Here is a 21,451-nt window from a genome sequence, read left to right on the forward strand (position 1 = left end):
AAGGTCAGATGTTAGGAGAGCAGGTAGGATGAGAGATGCTGCCGCAGCCATCTCTGGAAGACAGACTTTTTCCCGGCCGCCCCCATGAGGACAGATTTCTCCAGTCCCTCCCTCTTTGATGTGATTAGCCCCCGGTTCCCAAGCAGAGTCGGATTTGCCAAGGTCACCTGAGCGCCAGCAGACACAGAAAGCAAACGTGTCCTTGTGGCCTCCACAGGGCAGCCGGCTCTCAGACAGCAGACACTTTTCTCACTGTGGAGAGAGGGTGCAGATGCTAAACCCCCCAAGACCTCCACAGTCCACCCCTTTGAACACTCACTACCCAATGTACCCTTTCTTCTATGCTTCCATTCTGTTATCTAAACTCCCTGCACAGCTCTGATTGGTGTGGCTCAGTGGATAGAGCGTCGGCCTGGGGACTGAAGGGTCCCGGGTTTGAATCCAGTCAAGGGCACAGGCCCGGGTTGCGGGCTTGATCGGTAGTGGGCGGGGGCATGCAAGAGGTAGCTGATCAATGATTCTCTCATCGATGTTTCTATCTCTCTCTCCCTCTCTCTTCCTCTGTGAAATCAATAAAAATATATATTTTTTAAAAATAAACTCCCTGCCAAAACCGGCTTGGCTCAGTGGATAGAGTGTCGGCCTGCAGACTGAAGGGTCCCGGGTTCGATTCCGGTCAAGGGCATGTATCTTGGTTGTGGGCACATTCCCAGTAGGGGGTGTGCAAGAGGCAGCTGATGGATGACTCTCATTGATGTTTCTAACTATCTCCCTTCCTCTCTGTAAAAAATCAATAAAATAGATTTTTTTAAAAAATAAAATAAACTCCCTGCATAACTAACTCTTGTCCAACCAAAAATGCATTCACACTGCCCCCTAAGACAACACAAATTCCCGGTAGTTACATTTCCCCGGTGCCACTCTGGAATCATTGGGGAACAGCCCTGGTTCTTGAAATGTGTCATGATCCTGTATTCCAGGAACCGTGAGCTCACTTTAAAGTAACTGTCGTGCCCGGCTGATGTGGCTCAGAGGCTGAGTGTCAACCTAGGGACCGGGAGGTCACGGCCGAATATCTGCGGTCAGGGCCCATGCCCAGGTTGCAGGCTGGATCCCCAGTGGGAGGCATGCAGGAAGCTGATCAATGACTCTCATCATTGATGTTTCTATCTCTCCCTTGCCCTTCCTCTCAGAAATAAATAAAAATATTTATTTTTAAAAAGCTAACCATCGCCCTTGCTGGTTTGGCTCAGTGGATAGAGCATCGGCCTGCCGACTGAAGGGTCCCAGGTTTGATTCCGGTCAAGGGCACATGCCTGTGTTGCAGGCTCAATCCCATGTAGGAGGCAGCCGATCGATGACTCTCCTCATGGATGTTTCTATCTCTCCCTCTCCCTTCTTCTCTAAAATCAATTTTAAAAAATATTAAAACAAAAAGCTAGCCCAAACGGTTTGGCTCAGTGGATAGAGCGTCGGCCTGCGGAATGAAGAGTCCCGGGTTTGATTCCGGTCAAGGGCATGCACCTTGGTTGTGGGCAGCTGATTAATGTTTCTCTCTCATCGATGTTTCTAGCTCTCTATCTCTATCCCTCTCCCTTCCTCTGTAAAACATCAATAAAATACTTTAATAAAACAAAAAGCTAACCGTCATCACACATTGCATGTAAAATAATGGGTGAAAGATAAGGCCTGCTCATTAAAATATATAAGCATGTGCCCATGAAAGCAAGGATGGAATTGGAAATTTAATTCATTGAATTTTTACTCAGCTCCTCGGGCCCAGCACGACCCAGCACTGTAAAAACTGAACAAGACCACTTACGTAGGTATGCGTCCGGTATGCGTCCGTGATAAGCGCTGTGGACGAGAACTGTAGTTAGATAAGAGACGTAAGGCGTGGCTGGGAAGGCAGGAATTGCTATTTTAGGTAAGAGGGTCAGGGAAGCTCTGGGACTAGAGATTTGAAGCAAGTATGTGAGGAAAGAATGCCCAGCAGAGGAAAAAGCAAGTGCAAAGGCCCTGGGGCCAGAACACGCCTGCTGGTGTGACCTTCCTTCGAGCCAAGAGAACGACAGGGCAAACGCAGAGCTATGAGGAGCCGAGGATGAGAGGGAGGAAGAATGAGCCAGGGAGGTAACCAGGACCTGTGAGCCCAGGCGTCCAATTATTTTTTTAAAATATATATTTTATTGATTTTTTTACAGAGAGGAAGGGAGAGGGATAGAAAACTAGAAACATCGATGAGAAACATCGACCAGCTGCCTCCTGCACACCCCCTACTGGAGATGTGCCCACAACCAAGGTCCATGCCCTCGACCGGAACCAAACCTGGGCCCTTTCAGTCCGAAGACCGATGCTCTATCCACTGAGCCAAACCGGTTTCGGCAGCCAGGAGTCCAATTCTGCCTTTCCTCAGTGAAAGGAGCCGGGGGAGGCCTCTGAGCTCGGCTTATGCCGTTAACGCACGTCCGAATGGCTGTTTTGTGGGGACAAATTGTAGGGGACAAGGACAGCTGATGTGAGAGTACTCGTTTCTGCACATCTGTGGCTGGAATCCTAAGTAACATGGCTCCTTCAAACACCATCCGTGTTAGTCCTTCCTCCCCTAGGAACTCGGCTGGCCGGGCTCCTGAGGAAAGTGGAAGGAGGTGGCTGGTGAGAGGTGCCTCCCAGGGCCCAGCCTGAGTGGCAGGTGCCCGAGCCAGGGCGGGGGAGCCGGGGAGGGGGCGTCCAGGGTCACACCGGGCCAGTTTGTCTGGGGGTGCGCCCGCGTCTGTCCACGAGGGCGACTGTACCGTCCGGGCTGGCTGGGCCGTCTGCTCGGGAGCCTGGGCGCTACTGAGGGTTAGCCTGGGAGCCTCACCGGAGTGTCTGCGGGGCGTCGGGCCTGGTGCCGGGGACACAGACGTGCCCAGGACAGCTCCGGCCTTCCTCGCATGGACTCCCAGGCCAGCGGGGGAGACAGGCCTGGCCCCCGACGGGGACGACCCGGAGTGCAGGACTGCAGGTGGGGAGGCCTGGGGGGTGGGGGTGAGGGGCAGAGGGGGCACCGGACCCAGCGGGGTGCTGCGGGCAGGAGACCCGGAAGGCTCCTCCCTGGAGGAGGGAATGGGGCGGCCGGTAGGAAAGGTCACCTCTCCTGGTGCAACAATTGCTCCCCTGTATCGCGGACGGATGGAGGAGCTCTGCCAGCCGCGCTCCCAGGTGGACCTGTAACGCGAGCCTTCCCTCTGTGCCAGATGGGCAAAGCCCAGGCTTCCTGGTGACCCCCCATTCTGGCCATTTCTCCCCGGTAACCTGTGACCTCCCCTGACCCCTGACCCCTCTGCCAGCAGTCTGACCTGGCAGCTCGTGAGGAGCCGGGGCCCTCTGATCTGTGACCTGTGACCCTTCCCTGGACCCATGGGCAAGCTCCTCCCCCTCCCCTCAGGTGCCCTGCCCCCTCCCCTCTCCCACTCACCTGCTGCTGCCAGCCTGCTCTCCTCCCCTCCCCCCTCGGTGGGGAGGGAAGGGAAGCAGCGGGGAGGAAGGGGGGTGGCATTCCTGGGATTCCCTGGATGTGGGGGCAGAGAGTCAGCCCTGAGCCAAAGGGAGAGCACCTCACACAGCCTGGGCAGGGCCGGAGCTCGGAGGCCATTCGTAGGAGATTAAACTGGAAGGTTCCAGGCAGGCAGGCAGGAAAGCAGCCCGCAGTGCAGGCCCCAGGAGGGGCCTCCCGGGGCAAACTGGGCGCCGCTGTTCTGGCCACTGGGCCGCTGGCTGCGCGGAGAGGCCGGTGCGGGCCGCTGGCCGTGCTGGGGCAGCCGGTGCGGCCGGGTCACATGCACACGGGCCGGTCGGAGGGGGAGAGGGTCCCGGCTGAGCGCTGAGGCCCCTGCACCGGCCGGACTGGTCTGGCCGGCCACCCGCCCGGCCCGCCGCTGGTCCGCCTGAGCGGCCGCCCGGGGCGAGAGACGGAGGAGCCGCTCGGGGCAGGCGCTGGGAGGTCCTCCCGGGGCAGCGGGAGGTCCTGGCCCGGCGCCCGGCCTGGGGGGGCCCGGGGGCCGGAGGGCGGGGCGCGGGGCGGGGCGGGGCCTCCGCCTCCGCCCAGCCCGGCGCTGGGGCTCAGTGCCGCCGCCGCCGCCGCTGCGGGAGGACATGGAGCCCCCGGGCGCCCGGGCCCCGCGGCTGCTGCTGCTGGCGCTCCTGCTGGGCGCGCACCCAGGTATGCTGGGTGCAGGGTGCGAGGGGGGGGGGTGCCCCGGGTCGGAAGGGGAAAGGGTCTTGGAGCCACCCCAGGAAGCCAAACCTGGGGGACCCCAGGAAGGAGGGGTCTGGGGGCATGCGGGGCGCCCGTCCCCAGGAGAGATCTGGGGGGCCAGCCAGGCAGAGGAGCCGGGGACACCACGGCAGTGGGCAGAGACCCCCCCACTCCAACCAGGAGCTGGGACCCCCAGCCCCTCTCTCCGCTGCCCCTGGATTGGGGTCCCAGGCCCCCTGCACCGCCGGACCCAGGGAGAGGTCCAGGCTCCGGTGGCTTCCTCCCAGGGGGCCCAGGAGACCAGCACGCCCCTCCTGAAAGAGTCTCAAGTTTGGAGAGAATCCTACAGCCAGAACCCGGGAGCAGGGCGTCTGGGGGTTCAGAGCCCAGACTCCGAAGGGCCCGCCTCCCTCGGGAAGGGCTGGAGCGCCAGCCGCGGCACTGACGGTGAACAAAGTGTTTCCTAGTGGCAGTGCCCCTTCCCGGGCCCCAGATTAGCCCGCACCTGTGAGCGCGCGGGAGGGAGCCGCCCCGCGGCGGCGGCGGGGAGCGAGGGGCTGGGGAGGAGGGCGATCCTTCCCTCCTTCCCGCCGCCTCGCGCAGCTGCTCAGCCCCAGCCCAGCGGCAGCCTGGCCCTGGCCCCGTGCCCCCTCCCCGGGGACAGGCCTGGGCCAGAGGTGGGCGCCTGGGAATCCAGGCCCCTGGCAGGAGCATAGCCAATAGTGGGTCTCCAGGGGCAGGGATGGGCCGGGCTGGGGGGGGCGGGAGGTTCTAAGAAATGAGCACTGATGCCAGGATGCCAGCCCAGAGGGTGAGAGAGCGTGGTTTCCTGCTGAGAGCAGCTGCCTCTGCCAGGATCTTGGGACAAGAGTCCAGACCCAGCCACCTAGTCCCCTAGGACCCAGGAGTCCAGGCCCCAGCCCCTCCTCCCTCAGACCCAGGAGTCCAGGCCCCCAGCCCCTCCTCCCTCAGACCCAGGAGTCCAGGCCCCAGCCCCTCCTCCCTCAGACCCAGGAGTCCAGGCCCCCAGCCCTCCTCCCTCACACCCACGAGTCCAGGCCCCCAGCCCCTCCTCCCTCAGACCCAGGAGTCCAGGCCCCCAGCCCTCCTCCCTCACACCCACGAGTCCAGGCCCCCAGCCCCTCCTCCCTCAAACTCAGGAGTCCAGGCCCCCAGCCCTCCTCCCTCAGACCCAGGAGTCCAGGCCCCCGCCCCTCCTCCCTCAGACCCAGGAGTCCAGGCCCCCAGCCCCTCCTCCCTCAGACCCAGGCCCCCAGCCCCTCCTCCCTCAGACCCAGGAGTCCAGGCCCCCAGCCCCTCCTCCCTCACACCCAGGAGTCCAGGCCCCCAGCCCCTCCTCCCTCAAACTCAGGAGTCCAGGCCCCCAGCCCTCCTCCCTCAGACCCAGGAGTCCAGGCCCCCAGCCCCTCCTCCCTCAGACTCAGGAGTCCAGGCTCCCAGCCCTCCTCCCTCAGACCCTGGAGTCCAGGCTCCCAGCCCTCCTCCTTCAGACACAAGAGTCCAGGCCCCCAGCCCCTCCTCCCTCACACCCAGGGGTCCAGGTACCCAGCCCTCCTCCCTCAGGACCTAGATGTAGGGCCTCAATCCTGTTGTGAGATGATGCACCTCACCCCTTCCCCACCTCACCCCTTCCCCACCTCACCCCTTTCCTGTTCTATCAAAAAGGCAGGGGGGCCACGGGGCGAGTAGGGGGCTCTGGCGCCAGGTCGGGCATGTCTGAGCCAGCCTGTCCCTCCCACATTCCTGAAACCTGCCCAGCCCTGTCCCCCCCTCACCACCCCACACACCCATCCGCCTCAGCTCCAGGCCCAGCCGCAGCCCACACCCCACCTCAGCCCCCGAGGCTGAGAGGCTGAGAGAGACGGAGGCAGAGGCGGCGGAGCTAAGAGATGGAGCCCCAGGAGGAGGGACGCGGGCAGAGACAGAGATGCTTAGCTCATGCCACTGCGTGCCAGGCCCTGCGCAGGGCAGCGGAGGCAAAGGGATGAGCCAGCCCCGGCCCGGCCCTGCCCTTGGCGGGCGTTCGGTTTGGTGGTAAAAGCAGGGACAGGTGATGCTTTTCCTGGCGAGAGCAGTGCCGCCCCGGGTGGCTGCCTGTGTGGCCCAGTGGGAGGAGCCCTCGGCTCTGCACGTGGAGGGGGAGCTGGAGAGAAACACTCGTCGGGTCTGAGTCCAGACACACAGATGAGAGATGGAGGGGGCGGGAGCGGCTGATGGGGGGGGGGGGGCGGGTTCTGGACCCCTTTGTCCGGGGAAGACGGCTCTGTCCACAGTGGCCAGAGCCTGTGGCGGTCCTGCAGGTGTCCAGGCGGCGATGCAGGTGTCCGTGGCCCCGCTGGTGGAGGTGATGCGGGGGGAGACGGTGACCCTGGACTGCACCCCTTTGGGGGACTATAGCCAGTACCAGCTGAAGTGGTTCCTGGTGAGTGCTGGGGGTTGGGGGCTGGGGGCGGAGGGGGATCTGAAAGCCAGAGCCCGGGGGGGGGGGGGGGGGGCTGCAACCATTCCTTCCTCCATCGGAAGCGGAAGGGGCCTGAGTCCGCCACCTCGCTGCCTTCCCATTCTGCAGCCGGGGAAACTGAGGCCAGCGGGGAAAGGCGTGCTTTAGGTTCGGCTGGCTCTGGGGAGAGAGAACATCGGGAGACTGACACCCAGGACGCAGGCCTGGGGGTGGGACTGAGAGAGAGAGAGGAGAGAAAGCGCAGAGGGAGGGTGGTAGAGGGAGATAAGCGGGACCAGAGTGAGATGGAGAAAGGGGGAGGCCGAGAGAGGGCACGGGGCGGGAGGGGCGGGGAGGGACACAGAGGGAACCACGGGAAGGGGGCCCCAGAGCAGCAGAAGGGAAGGGACGTGGACGCCGGGGCGGGCCTCCGGGCGGCCCTGAGCCGAGGCCCTCCCCGCCCGCCCGCAGGCCGACCGCTCGGGGACCCGCCACCTCCTGGCCGAGGCCCAGGTGCAGGGCTCCGAGGTGCAGGCCCGGGTGCACGCCTCCCGGGGCCGCAGTCCCCCGTACCAGCTGCAAGGCCAGGGCCACCTGGTGCTGGTGGAGGCCCAGGTGAAGGACGAGCGGGACTACGTGTGCGTGGTGACCGCGGGGGCGGCCGGCACCGCCGAGGCCACCGCCAAGCTGCAGGTGTTCGGTGAGTGCCGTGGGCGCTGGGGCGGGGCCGGGGCGCCGGGGCGGGGCCGGGGGCGGGGCCGGGGAGCCCGGGAAGGGGTTCCTGACCCTGCCATCCCCCCCACAGCAAAGCCAGAGACCACCGACGTCTCCCCCAACCTGGGCACGCTGTCTGTGATGGATGACTCTGCCCAGGAGGTACCGCGGACCGGCTCTGCTTCCAGGGTCCCCGGGGGAAGGCAGGCTGGGGGCCTAGAATCCTGGGTCCTGGGGTCCTGAGGTTGGAGGGGCAGGCGTGCCGGACCCCCGCACCCCGGGGCGGGGCGGGGCGGGGCGGAGGGAGGGGGGCCCGGGGCGCTGGATCCGAGCAGGGAGAACTCCTCCGGGGACGGGGTCCCCTCAGCGCTCCGAGGGCTGGCTCAGAGCCTCGGGCCGTGCCTGTGTCCGCCCCCCAGATCGCCACCTGCCACAGCCGCAACGGGAACCCCGCCCCCCAGATCAAGTGGTACCGGAACGGGCAGCCCCTGCAGGTGCCCATGGAGGTGAACTCAAGTGAGCAGGGCAGGAGCCGGCTGGGCTGGCGGGAGGTGGGGGTGGGGGGGCGGAGCTGGCTGACGGCCCTCCCTCCCTCCCTCCCTCTCTCCCTCCCTCCCTCGCAGACAGCTACATGACCAGCCGCACCGTGCGGGAGGCCTCGGGCCTGCAGTCTCTCACCAGCACCCTCTACCTGCGGGTGCACAAGGAGGACCGGGACGCCCGCTTCCACTGCTCCGCGCACTACAGGCTGCCCCGCGGCCAGCACGGCCACCTGGACAGCCAGGCCTTCGGCCTCACCCTGCACTGTGCGTCCCCGCCCGCCCCGACCTTGACCTTGGGCTTCATACCCCCGGAGGCCTGACCCTCCTCCGGCCAGCCAGCCTCGGCCCACACGCCGGCCCCCATCCCCTGCCTTAGGCTGAACTGTGACCTCGAGAAGTCCCAGGAGCGCCACCTGACTTCTTTTTTTATATATATATTTTATTGATTTTTTTACAGAGAGGAAGGGAGAGGCATAGAGAACTAGAAATATCGATGAGAGAGCCGAAACCGGTTTGGCTCAATGGATAGAGCGTCGGCTTGGGGACTGAAAGGTCCCGGGTTCGATTCTGGTCAAGGGCATGTACCTTGGTTGTGGGCATATCCCCAGTAGGGGGTGTGCAAGAGGCAGCTGATCGATGACTCTCTCGTTGATGTTTCTAACTCTCTATCTCTCTCTCTTCCTCTCTGTACAAAATCAATAAAATATATATATTAAAAAAAGAAAGAAAGAAAGAAATATCGATGAGAGAGAAACAGTGACCAGCTGCCTCCTGCACGCTCCCTACTGGGGACGTGCCTGCAACCAATGTACATGCCCTTGACCGGAATCGAACCTGGGATCTTTCAGTCCGCAGGCAGACGCTCTATCCACTGAGCCAAACCGGTTTCAGCTTCTTCTTCTTTTTAAAGAAAGTATTAGACAATTGAGGGTTTGTTTGTTTGTTGTTTGTTTGTTTAAAACAAAAAAATATTGATTTTTTTACAGAGGAAGGGAAAGGGATAGAGAGCTAGAAACATCGATGAGAGAGAAACATCGACCAGCTGCCTCCTGCACACCCCTGCCTCCTGCACACCCCTGCCTCCTATACACCCCTGCCTCCTGCATACCCCTGCCTCCTGCACACCCCTGCCTCCTGCACACCCCTGCCTCCCTTGACCGGAATTGAACCCGGGACCTTTCGGTCCACAGACCGACACTCTATCCACTGAGCCAAACCGGTTTCGGCGCCACCTGACTTCTGACCTCCCTCCCCCCCAGAGCACTCTGGGAGTTTAACGGCCACACACCGTCCGGCAGCCTCCTGCACGGAGCTGGGCCCCCGGATCCCACACTGACCCGCCCCCCTTACCCCCGCAGATCCCACGGAGCACGTGCAGTTCTGGGTGGACAGCGCGTCCACCACGGAGGGCTGGGTGCGCGAGGGCGACTCCGTCCAGCTCGTCTGCCGCGGGGACGGCAACCCCACGCCCGAGTTCACGTTTTACCGCCTCCAGGTGACCGGCCCGCTGCTCCCTGGGGACCCTGACCTCCAGGACATGCCGACCCGCACCGATTCCCCCCCTTTCACCCGGTGGCCCCGGCTAACCCGCCCTCTGCCCCCTGACCGGAAGGCTCTGACCTCGCGTGACCCTCACCTGGAGAGGGACCCCGCCCGTCGGAGGGCCCCTGGACCCTGCTACCTACCAGGAGGCCTCTGAGCCGGGCCCTCGTCCCCCTCACCCAGGGCCAGGAGGAGAAAACCCTGAGCACCAACCTGCACGGGAACTTCACGCTGGAGGCCGTGCAGCGGAACCAGAGCGGCACCTACGGCTGCCGGGCCTTGGACTACGACGCCGCCGAGGAGGCCGAGCTCTCCCAGACGCTGGGGCTGCGCGTGGCCTGTGAGAGCCTGGGGAGCCCACCGGGAGGGGGGCCCGGGCCCCGGCGGCTTCTCCAGGGCCTGCCTCCCAATGTGCAGTCCCTGTTTGGATCCCACGTGCTCCCTCCTCCCGGGAACCCTGCCCCAGGCCCCTCTAAACTCCCACACCAGGCAGCCAGAGAGCCTTTACGAAGTGCAAACCTGACCTCCTCTCTGCCCCCCCCCCCTCCAGAACCTGCCATGGCTCCCCAGTGCCCTCTGGGAAAGCCCAGGGGCCTCGCCATGTGGTCCAGGCCCCCCTGCTTGGTTTCGCCTGTGGCTGACCCTGCTCCCCACCAAGGTGTTTTCCTCGTCCCACCCGCGCTCCTCTCATCCCCGGGATCGCTTCCCGTCCTTCTACATTAAGGTGACCAGATGTCCTGCTTTTGGCGGGACAGTCCCGATTTCTAACAATTTGTCCCGCGTCCCGCGGCGTTTTAAAAAAAATATGGGGATTTTTTTTAAAACGCCTCGGGACGCGGGACAAATTGTTTTTGTTTTGTTTTAAAATATAGTTTATTGATTTTTTTACAGAGAGGAAGGGAGAGGGATCGGGAGCTAGAAACGTCGATGAGAGAGAAACATCGACCAGCTGCCTCCTGCACACCCCCCACCAGGGATGTGCCCCCCCACCAAAGTACATGCCCCTGACCGGAATCGAACCCGGGACTCTTCAGTCCGCAGGCCGGCGCTCTATCCACTGAGCCACACGGGTTTCGGCGATGCCGGACAAATAGTTAGAAATCGGACTGTCCCGCCCAAAGCGGGGCGTCTGGTCACCGCCTTATTCTCCATCCATTTCTGACCCGTCTCTTGGGTCCGTCTTTGAAGAAGCCTCCTCAGGCCCCCCGGCCCCCAGCCCGGCTCTTCTGTCTCCTTTTCCGGAGTCAGACCCTGGGCCCGATGGCGGTGACACCCCCGTGAACAGTCCGCCCAGTCCCCACCTCCCCGGCCCAATAGGGGAGACGGAGGGCAAACGGGAAACAGGACACTCAGGGGTACCAATCCCGCGTCGGCAGGGCCTCGAGCAGAGTGAAGGGGTAAGGAACTGGCTGGGCAGAGCCAGGAGCAGTTTGGGGGTGTTGGCAGGCTGCATCCCCAGGAAGCAGACTCTGCCGTGGAGATCTGAGGGCAGGAAGTTTACGAGGAGTGCCTTGGCACCACCTCTGCTCCGGGCGGGGAGGGGAAGGAAGCAGGATCGGGCAGAGGGAGAAGTTGGGCCGGCGTCTCAGGAGGCCTCGGTTGGGCACTCGGGGACGTGGGGCCCCAGGTTCATGGACAGCCTTGGGGGTGTGAGGCGCTTGGAAGCGGGGGGGCGAAGGGGCCTGGCTTGTGTACCCCCACACCGGCTCGTCCTGGGCCACCAGCTGCCTGGGGAAGGGGCATGACCTTGACAGGGGCTGTGTGCAGCTGACACAGTTCCGGGAAAGGGCTGACAGCTGAGGGCTGGCAGCTGATGGCCCTCTCGACAGCTGAAGGAGAGAGCCGAGTGGCCACGCCAGGGGGGTGAGGGCGGCCTCTCTGAGGAGGGCCATGTGAGCAACAAACCGTAGAATGGGATCAGACATACAACGAGGCAGAGGGGCACTCCAGGGAGAGGGAACAGCCGATGCAAAGGTCCTGAGGCAGGACCCAGCTGGGCGTGCTGGAGACAGGACGCGGGCAGGGTAGCTGGAGCTCAGGGGGGAGAAAGGAGGGTGGGACAGGAGGTCAAAGACGAGGGCAGGCAGGGGTCACACCAGGACGACCTGCTGGCATCGTCAAGGAACTTGGCCTCTAGCCCTAGGGTGGTCCCTTCCCCTTGGTCCCGGCCTGCCCCTACCCCCAAACCCTCAGCCAGCAGCTGGAGGGCCCAGCGGGAACTAAGGAGGGGAACCCCGAGGGGCACTACTGTGGGATTGTAAGCAGAGGGAAGGGCTGACCAGTGTTGTTTTTTTTTAAGCATATATATATATATATATATATATATATATTTAATATATTTTATTAAATTATAATATATTTTATTTTTTTAATATATTTTATTGATTTTGTACAGAGAGGAAGTGAGAGAGATAGAGAGTTAGAAACATCGATGAGAGAGAGTCATCAATCAGCTGCCTCTTGCACATCCCCCACTGTGGATATGCCTGCAACCAAGGTACATGCCCTTGACCGGAATCGAACCCGGGATCCTTCAGTCCCCAAGCCAACGCTCTATCCATTGAGCCAAACCGGTTTCGGCTAAAGTATATTTTATTGATTTTTTTTTTTTTTTTTTTTTTTTTTTTTTACAGAGAGGAAGGGAGAGGGATAGTTAGAAACATAGATCAGCTGCCTCTTATATACCTCCTACCGGGGATGTGCCCGCAACCAAGGTGCATGCCTTGACCAGAATTGAACCTGGGATCCTTCAGTCCCTAGGCCAACGCTCTATCCACTGAGCCACACCGGTCAGGGCCTGACCAGTGTGTTTTGGAAAGATCCTTCTAGCTGCTCCAAGGACCAGAGTCCAGCCCCGCAGGGAGGCCAGGGAGGAGGCGGCTGCAGTGGTCCAGGCAGTTGGACTTGGAGTCCAGAAATGGACAGAAGCAGAAAGATCGGTTTGGGGGGCAGAGCAGAGGAAGACCTGGCGGTGGGGAGGAGAAGGCAGGGGTGTGGGCGGAAAGTTAGAGAAGAAACACCTCCCACCTCCGAGGTTGTCCGTTACCCTTGGGCCCCACATCGGCTCTGGGGAAAGCGAGCGGGGTCAGACTGCTGATTCGGGCTCGAGGTTTGGCCCGACGGCAGAGCCGAGAGGTCACGGAGACGGGGAGAGCAGTGAGCAGCGCTTGGCTATGGGGCACAAAAGCCCTCGGGCGCCCCTCACCAACGTGCGGAGGGTCCCGGAAGGTGACCTTCTGTGTCTCCCGCCCCCAGACCTGGACCCCATCGAGCTCAGCAGCAAGGAGGAGCTGACCGTAACCCTGGGCAGCAGCGTGACCGTGACCTGCTCTGTGCAAGGCCGGCCCGCCCCGGCTCTGCGCTGGACCAAGGTGAGAGGGAAGGGAGACCCCCACGGCGGCCCCCCCCACACCGCCCCCTTCTCCCGTGGCCCACCTGGCTTCTTCTCCCTCCCCCCCCCAGGATGCGGCCCCCCTGGCGGATGGCCCCACACTCTCGCTCAGCTCCATCACCTTCAGTTCCGCCGGCACCTACGTATGCGAGGCCTACACACCCACGGTCCCCCTCCTCAGCCGAACCCGGGCCCTCAAGCTGCTGGTTGAAGGTTTGGGGGTAGGGGCAGCCGGGATGGGGACAATGGGGGTGGGTGGCTGCCAGGACCAATGGGGAGGGACCACGACGGCTGGTCCTCTGTCTCGGCTCTCTTCCTCTCCCCTCCCTCCTTCTCTTCCTCACTCTCCTCTTTCCCTCTCCACGGGGCTTCCTGCTCACGCCCGTCCGCCCACCCCCCACCCACAGGGGTCCCCGAATTAATGCCGGAGAAAATCCAGCCCCAGTCAGGGGGCAGCTGGCGAGAAGGAGACGAAGTGAGGCTGGTCTGCTCTGCCCGGGGCTACCCAGAGCCCAAGTTCATCTGGAGCGAAAAGGGAGAGAGTGTAAGAAACCCTCCCCTCCGCCCTGCGGGCCCCAGGCCCCCTCCCCTCCACCCTGCAGGCCCCAGGCCCCCTCCCCTCCACCCTCCCCCCTGCCCTGCGGGCCCCAGGCCCCCTCCCCTCCGCCCTGCAGGCCACAGGCCCCCTCCCCTCCACCCTGCAGGCCACAGGCCCCCTCCCCTCCACCCTGCAGGCCACAGGCCCCCTCCCCTCCACCCTGCGGGCCCCAGGCCCCCTCCCCTCCGCCTTGGGGGCCACAGGCCCCCTCCCCCCTGCGGGCCCCAGGCCCCCTCCCCTCCGCCCTCCCCTCTGCCCTGCGGGCCCCAGGCCCCCTCCCCTCCGCCCTGCAGGCCACAGGCCCCCTCCCCTCCACCCTGCAGGCCACAGGCCCCCTCCCCTCCACCCTGCAGGCCACAGGCCCCCCTCCCCTCCACCCTCCCCCCTGCCCTGCGGGCCCCAGGCCCCCTCCCCTCCGCCCTGCAGGCCACAGGCCCCCTCCCCTCCACCCTGCAGGCCACAGGCACCCTCCCCTCTGCCCTGCGGGCCACAGGCACCCTCCCCTCCGCCCTCCCCTCCACCCTGCAGGCCCCAGGCACCCTCCCCTCCGCCCTCCCCCTGCCCTGCGGGCCCCAAGCCCCCTCCCCTCTGCCCTCCCCTCCCCCCTGCGGCCCCAGGCCCCCTCCCCAAGCTCCCAGGGGGCACGGACACAGACACTGTGTCCCCTCTCCTACTTCCTGAGGGGCTGGACCCCCTCTTGCCCTCACCCCGGCCCTCGATCCCATGGGCCCAGGCCTGACCCGAGCCCCCGCAGTCCACAGAGCCGGTGCCCGGGGGGCAGGGCTGGGTGAGGAGCTCCCTGACCCTGAAGCTGACCAGCGCCATGAGCCAGCGCGGCGTCTTCTGTGAGGCCTCCAACCCCCACGGGAGCCCCCGGCACGTCTTCCACTTCGGCCACCGTGAGTGAACGCCGCGGGGCCGGGCCCGTGAGTGACTGCCACGGGGGGCGGGGCCGTGAGTGACCGCGCGGGGGCGGGGCCGTGAGTGACCGCGCGGGGGCGGGGCCGTGAGTGACCGCCACGGGGGGCGGGGCCGTGAGTGACCGCGCGGGGGCGGGGCCGTGAGTGACCGCCACGGGGGGCGGGGCCGTGAGTGACCGCGCGGGGGCGGGGCCGTGAGTGACCGCCACGGGGGGCGGGGCCGTGAGTGACCGCCGCGGGGGCGGGGCCGTGAGTGACTGCCACGGGGGCGGGGCCGTGAGTGACCGCCGCGGGGGCGGGGCCGTGAGTGACCGCGCGGGGCCGGGGCCGTGAGTGACCGCCACGGGGGTCGGGGCCATGAGTGACCGCGCGGGAGCCGGGGCCGCGGGAGCCGGGGCCGCGGGGGCCGGGGCCGCGGGGAGCAGCTGGCGAGCTCCCGCCCCGCCTGTCCCCGCAGTGGCCCCCCAGACCTCCCAGGCCGGCGTCGCCGTCATGGCCGTGGCCGTCAGCGTGGGCCTCCTGCTCCTCGTCGTCGCCGCCTTCTACTGCATGAGGCGCAAGGGGCGCCCCGGCTGCTGCCGGAAGGGGGAGAAGGGGGCTCCGTGAGTGACCTCTGTAACCCAGCCCCGCCCCTAGGTCTACCTGACCTCAGCCCCAAGCCCTCGCCCATGACCAACCTCGGTAGAGAGCATGCGGTCTCCAATGCCAAACCCAAATGCAATGCAATCCCCTCGCTCACCTCAAACCTAGTCCATGTCCATCCCCTCCCCCAGCTTCATCCCCAGCTCCAACAGCCTCCTCCAGCTCTGTCATCCTCACACCCACCCGTAAGCCCAGTTAGCACCCTGCCTGACCTCTCCAACCCCAATCTCATCCCCACCTCCAACTCCAACCCTAATATCACCGTCACCAAACACAGCGTAACCCCATAGAATCCCAGTCTCCTCTCCGACCCTGATCTCATCCTCCCCCCACATCCAGCCCCACCTCCAGGCCCAGTCCTCCCTCATTCCCAAACCATCCCATCTAACCTCTCCAACCCCGACTCTATCCCCATCTTCAACCCTCCATAACCACCCCATCTCCAGCCTCCGTCCCAACCACACCCCTCACTCCTTCAACCCTGAGCTCCGACTTCTTCCCCAGCCCCAACCACATCCCAGCTCCAACCATAACCGGCACCAAACCCAGCTTCAACCAATCCCCACCCCCTGGCCCCTCCAGCCCACCTCACTCCCGTTCCTAACACCAAACCCACCCCATCACATGGCCACCCTCAGCTCCCATCCATAGCCCCCCCCCCCCCCCCGCCAAACCTGCCCCAGGGCTGACCCCAACTCAACACCATCTCCAACTCCAGCAGCATCTTGGACCCTCGCTCCAACTCATCCCTAAACCCCAATGCATTACCATCCCCTCCCCATCCCCAACCCATTCCCACCCCCCGCCCTCCAAGTCTGTCTCCTCCATCCGATACAGCCCATCCCCAACGCCTTCCCCAGGGGGACTCCCTCTAACATGGCGCCTCTTCTCCCCAGGCCTGGGGAGCCAGACCTGAGCCACGCAGGGTCCCAGCGGCCCGAGCAGACAGGCCTTCTCCTGGGAGGCGCCTCCGGAGGAGCCCGGCGTGGCAGCGGGGGCTTCGGAGACGAGGTGGGTGCGGGCCTGGGCACCCTGATGAGAAGGGACCGGCTGTGGGGGGTGGGGGGTGGGGACACACAGCTTCCTGGGGCACAGGCTGACCTTCCCACTTTCTCCCCAGTGCTAAGCCTGAGGGCCTCCCGGAGGCAGCCTTCGGACACGACCTGGAGTTGCAGGCATCGGAGAAGCAGCCCTGCTCACGCCCTGCCCTCCCCCGCCTTCCCGGCCGGCCCTCTTCCCTCTCCGGCCCTCCCTTCCTTCCTCTGCCGCTGGGCAGGGACCTGCACACACTGCCGGGAGGAAGGGAGGGGGGTGCGCTCGCTCGCTCATGGGTGGGAGGGGACCTTCCTCCGGGGAGTATGACTCTCCCAGGCCCCAGAATAGCTTCTGGCCCCGCGCCTGGGGCCCGGCCTGGGACCAGGCTCCGAGGGTCGGCCGGCCGAGGCTATTTTTACCTCCTGCCTCCATGGCTGCCCCCCCCCCCGCCCCCCTCCGACCCTGCTGCATAGTCTGACACTGGATCCCACCCCCGCTCCGCCCCTCCTCGAGGACACTGGAGTCTGGAATAAACGCTGTCTGTCACTTGGACACCATGCCTGCGGCCGGAGCCTGCTCTGGGGGAGGCGAGGGGAAGGGGCGCAGGTGATGCTGCCCTCCCCGCCGCTGCTCCTCCGCCCCCCTCGCCAGATCTGGGAGCGGTCTGACGTCATGGAGAAAGACGTGAGAGAGAGAGAGAGAGAGAGAGAGAGAGAGAGAGAGAGAGAGAGAGAGTGCGCGCGCAGGGTGACTCAGCCACCGAGGATGGAAGAAACACCGGGGTCTAGAGGGCGCTGAGTGTGGCCCCTGAGGACCAGGGCCTGCTCGGCGGGTGGGGCGCTGGCCCCGTAAGTAAAAGTTCCCAGGCTCTCCTGCCAGCGCCCCAGAGGGAACTGAAGCTGGGAGAGGAGAGCCTCTCTGAGCTGCTGGCTGAATGGAATCCGAGATGAACTGCCTCCTCTGGGGATGGCATCGCTCCTCGGCTGCGGGAGGAGGGGTGGCTCGGAGAGACCCGGACGAGGGGCCTGGGGCAGGGAGAAGAGGCGGCAGGAGCAGCGAGGCCCTCCGGAGAGACGCACTGAGGAAGGGGGGTTTGGGAGAGGGGGGGGAGGCCTGGGGGAGGGGAGGAAGCAGGCTGGGGCCGCTCAGAGATGAGAGCCCTGGGGTCCGACAGACAGAAAGGTTTGGGGAGAGGGCGGCAGAGACAGTCAAGTAGAGACAAAGAGAAGCAGGGAAAGAAGGGAGGCAGAGGGACCAGGACAGCCCAGAAGCGGAGGCGGAGGCGGCATGCTGACCCGCGCCCATCGCGGAGATGAATCACACTGGGCTCCAGGCCCCGGGCGGCTGCGGGAGGAGGGACGGGACCACCCTGTGGGACACATGCACGGAGGTCTCCTGCTCAGGAGCCTCCGATCTCAGCGCGGGCCTCCACCTCGCCGTCCTCGGTTTGCTCGGCCACAAAACGGACGAAGTGGGCCCTCGTGGCCGTGGCCGTGGCCGGGGAACCCCACCAGAGCCTCTCGAAGCCGGGCGGGCCACGGAGCAGCCTGCCCCGCAGCCCCACGGAGGCCCTCGCCCCTCTGACTCCGGGGCTCCCGTTCCACGGTTGGTTGAATCCGTTTAAAACAAACACAAGAAGCAAAAAGAGACGGGCCAGGCGAACACCTTAGTTCGGGGCAGGCACCGGCGAGCCGAGGTGCCGGACACCTGCGTTGTGGGGTGCGTGTGGCTCCATGTCGGTCTCTCTCACAGAAGCTGTGAGCCCAACCCTCGGAGGAGGAGGGGAGCCAGAAGGGCTGCGCCTGGAAGGTGCCAGGGTCACAAGGACGTGGGCACGGGACCCCGGGGGCAGAAGCCGGTCACCAACGGGGAAGCCCCTTGAGGGTGTGTGGAACGTGGGGGCTCACTCCTCCCTTACCTCCTTCCCACCCATGTTTAGCTCACAGTCCTCACCTCTCTGACAGGCCTCACGAGTCCCTTCTTAGCATCCAACCTTTCTTTCATCTGTCTCCCTCCTTTTTAAAAAAATATATTTTAGCCAAAACCGGTTTGGCTCAGTGGACAGAGCGTTGGGCCTCGGACTGAAGGGTCCCAGGTTCGATTCCGGTCAAGGGCATAAACCTTGGTTGCGGGCACATCCCCAGTGGGGAGTGTGCGGGAGGCAGCTGGTCGATGTTTCTGCTCTCATCGATGTTTCTAACTCTATCCCTCTCCCTTCCTCTCTGTAAAAAAAATCAATAAAATATATATTTTTAAAAAGAAGTTCCATTAAATATATATATGAAGGGAGAGGGATAGAGATCAGGAACATCCATGAGAGAGAAACATCAATCAGCTGCTCCCCGGACACCTCCTGCTGGGAATGCACCCACAACCCCACAACCCGATGCTCTACCCACTGAGCCAAACCGGTTAGGGCTCATCTGTCTCCTTATCCGTGTGACTTTATTGTTCTCTCTAACAGGATTGAGTATTCTTAAAAAAACAATACAGCAGACACACACAGAGGGTCCTGGTGTGATTGGGCGGGTTTGATGGACGACAGCGGGAAGTGTGCAGTACAAAGCCCGGACGGAGGCGGTGCTCCGGACATGGTTACTAGGCATTCTTCCCCGAGGGAAACGGGCAGAGCGAGATGCGGCCCCTTGTCGCAGGGAAGGAGCCAGGACCGCGGCGAGAGGGGGTCTGAGGAGCGGGAGGGGTAGGGAGCAGATGTCTGGGGGAAGGGGAGAAGGGAGACTCCAGGGAGGAAGGGGTTCTCCGCCCGCCCGGCACCTGGTCCCCAAGTTAATGAGGGAGCGTCCGGGCCCACCTCCCGGGAGGGCGTATGTTTGCATAGGATCCCTCATCTGCATAGCATCCGGCACATTTGCATGCAGATGGCAGCCTGAGCCCTCCTCAGCCTGACCCCTCCTCCCACCTTGGCTGAGGGTCTGGGGGGAAGGGGGAGGAGAGCGGGGGAGAGGTAAACTACAGCATCTGGGGCTCCAGGAAGTGCAGGCGAGTTGAGAGTAGACCCCCCTTGCTCCTCCGCCTTCTGTGGCTCCCTATTGCTCTGAGGAACAGGAGCAATATGACCCTTCCCCCGACATTCAGGACCCTCACACCATCCAGGACTCACTGACTCGCTCTCACAGATGTCGCCCCTGTGCCTTTGTGACTTTACTGCCCCCTGACCTGGAAGGTCGCCCCCCCCCCCCATGACAAAGCTTGCTGGTCCTTCAAAGCTTGCAATTTTTTTTTTGTATAGTTTTATTGATTTTTCATAGAGAGGAAGGGAGAGGGATAGAGAGTTAGAAACATCAATGAGAGGGAAACATCGACCAGCTGCCTCCTGCACACCCCCTACAGGGGATGTGCCCGCAACCAAGGTACATGCCCTTGGCCGGAATCGAACCCGGGACCTTTCAGTCCGTAGGCTGAAGCTGTATCCACTGAGCCAAAGCTTGCACATCTTGAAGGATTCTGAAAAGTGTTCACTCCCCTTCCCCTGCCCTTGGGACTTTACAAGAATCTGTACCTCTTCTGAACCCCTATAGACTTCATTAGTAAGGATATGTTTGGGTTGCCAATGACCCCAAAAATGTGTGAGTGAAAAGGAAAAGTTATTCCCTCGTAACAGGAATATCAGAGGCTATCAGTAGGGATTTTCCATAAGGAAACAGGTTGGCCCTGGCTGGTTTGGCTCAGTGGATAGAGCATCCGCCTGTGAAATGAAGGGTCCTGGATTTGATTCCAGTGAAGGGCACATTCCTGGGTTGTGGGCTCAATCCCCAGTGGGGGGCTGCAGAAGGCAGCCAATCATTTCATTCTCTCTCATCATTGATGTTTCTTTTTTCTTTTTTAAATATATTTTTATTGATTTTTTACAGAGAGGAAGGGAGAGAGATAGAGAGCTAGAAACGTCGATGAGAGAGAAACATCGACCAGCTGCCTCTTGCACACCCAGTACCGGTGATGTGCCCGCAACCAATATACATGCCCTTGACCGGAATCGAACCTGGGACCTTTCAGTCCTGCAGACCAATGCTCTACCGCTGAGCCAAACCGGCTTTGGCTGATGTTTCTATATCTCTTTCTCCTTCTCCCTTCCTCTTTGAAATCAGTAAGACATACATTTCAAAAAGAAAGGGAACTGGGGTGGGCCGGGGAGAAGGGAGCTGAGAGAGGGAGAGAGGTTGCTGGGCAGGTGAGAGACCCGTTGCCCATGGGACAACACGGGGGCTGTGGGCGCTGCTGCCTCCTGCAAGGCAGGAAATCTGCATCACCTACAACTCCACAGCTCCCTCAGATGCCTTTGGCCCGGGGCCCCCACTCCTCGTGGCTATGACTCTTCAGTCATTGTTGACACTGGAAGTTGGCTCCTCAGGCATGGGACCCACCTAGTCCTTTGTCAACAGAACCACACGGCTCAGCCTCAAAAGTGCTCCTGGGGGCGGGGGCGGGGGGGGGTGTGGCGAAACTCCTGCCTGCTCTCCCCGGGTTGGCCTCGGGCCTCACCTGTGCCCACAAAGAGCAGCATGGAGAGCGGAGCCCGGAGGAGAGGGGGTACGCAGGGGCCTCCCAGGAAGAAATCTCTTGGAGACTCGTTATTTTGCTCAAGAGAGAAACGGGGGCCCAGGATTTTACAAAGCAAGTGAGTAGCAAAAGCTGCTCATAAAACTCAGAGATCCTGCCGAAACCGGTTTGGCTCAGTGGATGGAATGTCGGCCTGCAGACTGAAGGGTCCCGAGTCCGATTCCGGACAAGGGCATGCACCTTGGTTTCGGGCACATCACCAGTAGGGGGCGTGCAAGAGGCAGCTGATCGATGTTCCTCTCTCATTGATGTTTCTAACTCTCTATCCCTCTCCCTTCCTCTCTGTAAAAACATCAATAAAATAAAATGATCCTGTGGTAGGCAGGTAGACCGACGTGAGCAGGAGCAGGGCAGGGCCAGATACAGGTCACCAGAGCGGAGAGCCCCAGGTGCCTCACAAGGCAAACAAAGTTATGCCCCCAGGGTAACCTTCCCTCCCCTTCCCTATTGCTGATCCTTCCGTTTGGATCCCCTGACTTTTCCCCCTTGTTGTACTTTAGCTCCAGGCTCAGAAAAGAAGCAACAGCCAACACCGGTTTGGCTCAGTGGATAGAGCGTCGGCCTGCGGACTGAAAGATCCCGAGTTCGATTCCAGTCTAGGGCATGTACCTTGGTTGCAAATACATCCCTAATAGGGGGTGTGCAAGAGGCAGCTGATCGATGATTCTCTCTCATCCATGTTTCTAACTCTCAATCCCTCTCTCTTCCTCTCTGTAAAAAAATCAATAAAATATATTTTTAAAAGAAGAAGCAGCAGCAGCAGCAGCAGACAAGCGAAGGCTGCCTCA

At 62.6% G+C, this 21,451-nt stretch overlaps 1 protein-coding gene and 2 long non-coding RNA genes across 4 annotated transcripts in view; 2 read left to right on the plus strand and 1 right to left on the minus strand.

The window, feature by feature from the left end:
- The window catches only part of LOC118713922, a 983-nt gene extending 607 nt beyond the window's left edge, over positions 1–376 (plus strand). Inside the window, exon 3 of the long non-coding RNA XR_004986445.2 lies at positions 4–376. This is a non-coding gene — a long non-coding RNA (uncharacterized LOC118713922). The remainder of the gene's footprint in view (positions 1–3) is intronic.
- LOC123651935 overlaps positions 1–6,671 on the minus strand; it is a 7,474-nt gene extending 803 nt beyond the window's left edge. The window contains exons 1-2 of the long non-coding RNA XR_006740949.1: positions 6,533–6,671; positions 2,035–2,036 (exon numbers count right to left, since the gene is read on the minus strand). This is a non-coding gene — a long non-coding RNA (uncharacterized LOC123651935). The remainder of the gene's footprint in view (positions 1–2,034; positions 2,037–6,532) is intronic.
- On the plus strand, positions 4,054–16,642 carry BCAM (basal cell adhesion molecule (Lutheran blood group)). Of its 2 annotated transcripts, XM_045578204.1 has the most exons (15): positions 4,054–4,204; positions 6,562–6,683; positions 7,173–7,401; positions 7,507–7,577; positions 7,835–7,931; positions 8,039–8,221; positions 9,316–9,452; positions 9,683–9,839; positions 12,755–12,870; positions 12,962–13,103; positions 13,298–13,434; positions 14,243–14,387; positions 14,866–15,011; positions 15,944–16,061; positions 16,171–16,642. In XM_045578204.1, exons 1-15 carry the CDS (start codon positions 4,138–4,140, stop codon positions 16,410–16,412), a joined length of 2,109 nt encoding a protein of 702 aa, XP_045434160.1. In that variant the 5' UTR covers positions 4,054–4,137; the 3' UTR covers positions 16,413–16,642. The 2 variants fall into 2 exon arrangements, with proteins under 2 accessions (XP_045434160.1, XP_036284597.1); XM_036428704.2 differs by lacking the exons at positions 15,944–16,061; positions 16,171–16,642 and having other exon boundaries at positions 14,866–15,014.
- Positions 16,643–21,451: the final 4,809 nt, after the last annotated feature.

The sequence above is a fragment of the Pipistrellus kuhlii genome, unplaced genomic scaffold, assembly GCF_014108245.1.
Source record: "Pipistrellus kuhlii isolate mPipKuh1 unplaced genomic scaffold, mPipKuh1.p scaffold_m20_p_90, whole genome shotgun sequence".
Classification (NCBI taxonomy): domain Eukaryota; kingdom Metazoa; phylum Chordata; class Mammalia; order Chiroptera; family Vespertilionidae; genus Pipistrellus; species Pipistrellus kuhlii.

Excerpts from the sequence above, each read along its gene's own strand:
- BCAM (XM_045578204.1), top strand. The coding sequence starts at position 4,138 with ATGGAGCCCCCGGGCGCCCGGGCCCCGCGGCTGCTGCTGCTGGCGCTC. Across the intron at positions 7,932-8,038 it reads GCCCATGGAGGTGAACTCAA|ACAGCTACATGACCAGCCGC; the intron begins GTGAGCAGGGCA and ends CCTCCCTCGCAG. Across the intron at positions 15,012-15,943 it reads AGGGGGAGAAGGGGGCTCCG|CAGGCCTGGGGAGCCAGACC; the intron begins TGAGTGACCTCT and ends GCCTCTTCTCCC.